The following is a 2461-nucleotide window of genomic DNA, read 5'->3' as shown; positions in this document are numbered from 1 at the left end:
ATCTATCTATCTATCTATACATGGATAGATATCGATCAGACAAAGAAGACATGCCGTGGATCGTATCAGAGAGTTGAAGTGACGTGTCTTTTCTTTCCTTGTCTCATAATGCCTTCTTTTTCTGTCTCTTCTTTTCTCTCACGCTCTCATCTTCGTCTCTCTTTCATTAAGGAGAAGAGAACATGACCTTCTTCTTTCTCTCGATTCTGTCTTTCTTTCTTGCTTTTCTCTTCTCTCTTCTTCTTCTCCCCTCCTCAGGAGCATCAGCAGTTTCTGCATGCAGTTTACAAAGCGCTCCAAGCAGCCATTGAAGAAAAGCCTGGAGTGGACTATGAACGGAACTTTCAGAGAAGTAAGGAAAATCTTTCTCTCTTCTTCTCACTCTTTTCTTCTTCTTCTTTTCTTTTCAGAGAATGATCTGTCTCAGCATAAGAATGCGGCGAAGTCGTATATCTTCAAGAGAAGAAGGACGTTCTAAAAAAGAAACGAAGCTCGTTTATGTATGATGGGTATCTCTCTATGTCTCGTCTCTCTCTCTAAAGAAACGTCTGTCTTTCTTCAGTCGTCGGCGTCTCTTGCCTGGGCTTTATATACACTTAGGAGAGATGAGAGAAGTAGAAGAAAGAGAGAGAAAGAGACAGAGAAGGAAAGATACTCTTCACATACCTATTCTTCCACACATACCTAGTCATCTATACATATACATACATCTGTCTTCATACATACATACATACATATTCCTACGCATATATGCATACTGTATATATTCATAGACACATACATACAGATTCATCCATACATATGCATACGTAATCGTACGTATATAGACATCTTCCTACATGAGATAGGTGGAAATGGAGAGAAGTCTCTATTATGTAAGCTGCTTGTATTCTTTCGTTTCTTCTGAGGTATGTTAAAAGAGAGGTGTTCTTTCTTTCTCTTCTTTTCATTCGAAAGTAGTTAGTCGAGGAAGGATCTCAAGAAAGGATCGAGAAAGTCGTCGCTTTTCTTTCGCCTCCTCGCACTTCTTTACCGCTGCGAAAGTTTTCTTTGACATAAGCAGAGGATCACCTCTCTCTCTTCTGTGTAAACATACATACACGACTCGCCTCGAAAGATATCTATACATATAATAGATATAGATCTACCTATGCACATAATGTATACGTATTTATGCATACGTACGTCTATATATGTCTAGGTCTAGAGGTGCATGTCTATGTAGGGTTCTTCCTATCCCCACAGCAGACATCATGTCTCTGCATAGATAGAGAGATGTCTGTATGTATCCCTACTAGGGTGAATGAAGTGGATTGTGCTCTCTGTAGCTCTTCTCTTTTTCGTGTCTTCTGTCGCTCCCAGTATTACGAGAGGAAAAATTCTTCTCTCATAGGGAGACAACGGACGAAGAAAGAAGACAAGTGAAGTGCTTGCTTTCTTCTCTGGCTCAAAGAGAGAGACAGAGAGAGGCCCTGCGGAGGTGTTGCTTTGATTCACGGCATTCCTTATTATATGGTGTGCATGCGAGCTATACCAACTCTCGCTTTTCTATCATCCTTACCGATCATAATGAAGATGATGATGATAAGAAGAAGAAGACTGACGATGAAAGTGAGGAGGGGGGGGGAGGAGAGAGAGGAGGAGAAAGAGGAAGTGCATTGTGTGTGTGTTGGTTGGCGTCTCTAGTGCTGCAGATCGTGGGTTCGATTCCTGGCCTTGATCAACTCCTTCCATGCTTCGCCCACTTCTTTGCTGTCGAGGTAAAAAAGAATTCTTTCTTTCTTTCTTTCATACACACGTGCGGTAGAGAAGGTGAAGAGAGAGGAGAGAAGTACGAGGAGGTGTCTGGAGACAGTCGAGGATCAGCTGAAACTTATGAGGAGAACGAAAGACACACACAGGATGAGACAAGATAGATGGATAGCTAAGTAGAATCAAGATAGAATACAAATGGGTAGGTTAATGATAGATAGAGTAAGGATGAGAGAGACCAAAGAAAGATAGCGAGGTAGGAGAAAGAAGAAGAGAGAAAGATGAAGAAGTAAAGAAGGAAGGTAAAGAGGAAGAAGAGGGAGAAAGAATGAGAGAAAAAGAAGAAGAAAAAAGAAGAGAGTTGCATCTATAGGGGAGAAGAAAGCTTCATGAATACAGAGAGACATGTCGAGGCTTGTTCTCTCTCTCTCTCCATGTCTCTTTCTTGCTCTTGTTGTGAATAGATGGAAGCTTGGCTGCATCTACCTCATCGAGCGTCGATTCTCTTACGGCTAGCCGCTGCATTTCTATCGAATCCTCATCTCTCCATTCATAGTCATGTAAGACAGGAAGAAGCAAGCAAGCAAGCAAGGAAGCAAGGAAAGAAACATTCTTTCTTCTTCTTCTTTATCTCTCTCTTCTCACTCTCGCTATGCGTCTATTCTCACACGCTCTTCTCATGCTATCTGTCGTTAATCTATCTATCTTT

At 41.4% G+C, this 2461-nt stretch overlaps 1 protein-coding gene across 1 annotated transcript in view; it reads left to right on the top strand.

Moving 5' to 3' along the window:
- The window catches only part of CSUI_011055 (transcription initiation factor tfiid complex subunit taf6), a gene marked incomplete at its 3' end in the record, with an annotated part of 8582 nt that overhangs the window by 4882 nt on the left and 1239 nt on the right, over positions 1 to 2461 (top strand). The window contains exons 4-6 of the mRNA XM_068071156.1: positions 259 to 352; positions 1687 to 1760; positions 2217 to 2312. Of these exons, the coding sequence (XP_067916868.1) occupies positions 259 to 352; positions 1687 to 1760; positions 2217 to 2312 (264 nt within the window). The remainder of the gene's footprint in view (positions 1 to 258; positions 353 to 1686; positions 1761 to 2216; positions 2313 to 2461) is intronic.

Source organism: Cystoisospora suis (genome assembly GCF_002600585.1).
Source record: "Cystoisospora suis strain Wien I chromosome Unknown contig_9466, whole genome shotgun sequence".
Taxonomy (NCBI): Eukaryota; Apicomplexa; class Conoidasida; order Eucoccidiorida; family Sarcocystidae; genus Cystoisospora; species Cystoisospora suis.
This window is presented reverse-complemented; position numbering and strand designations above follow the sequence as displayed.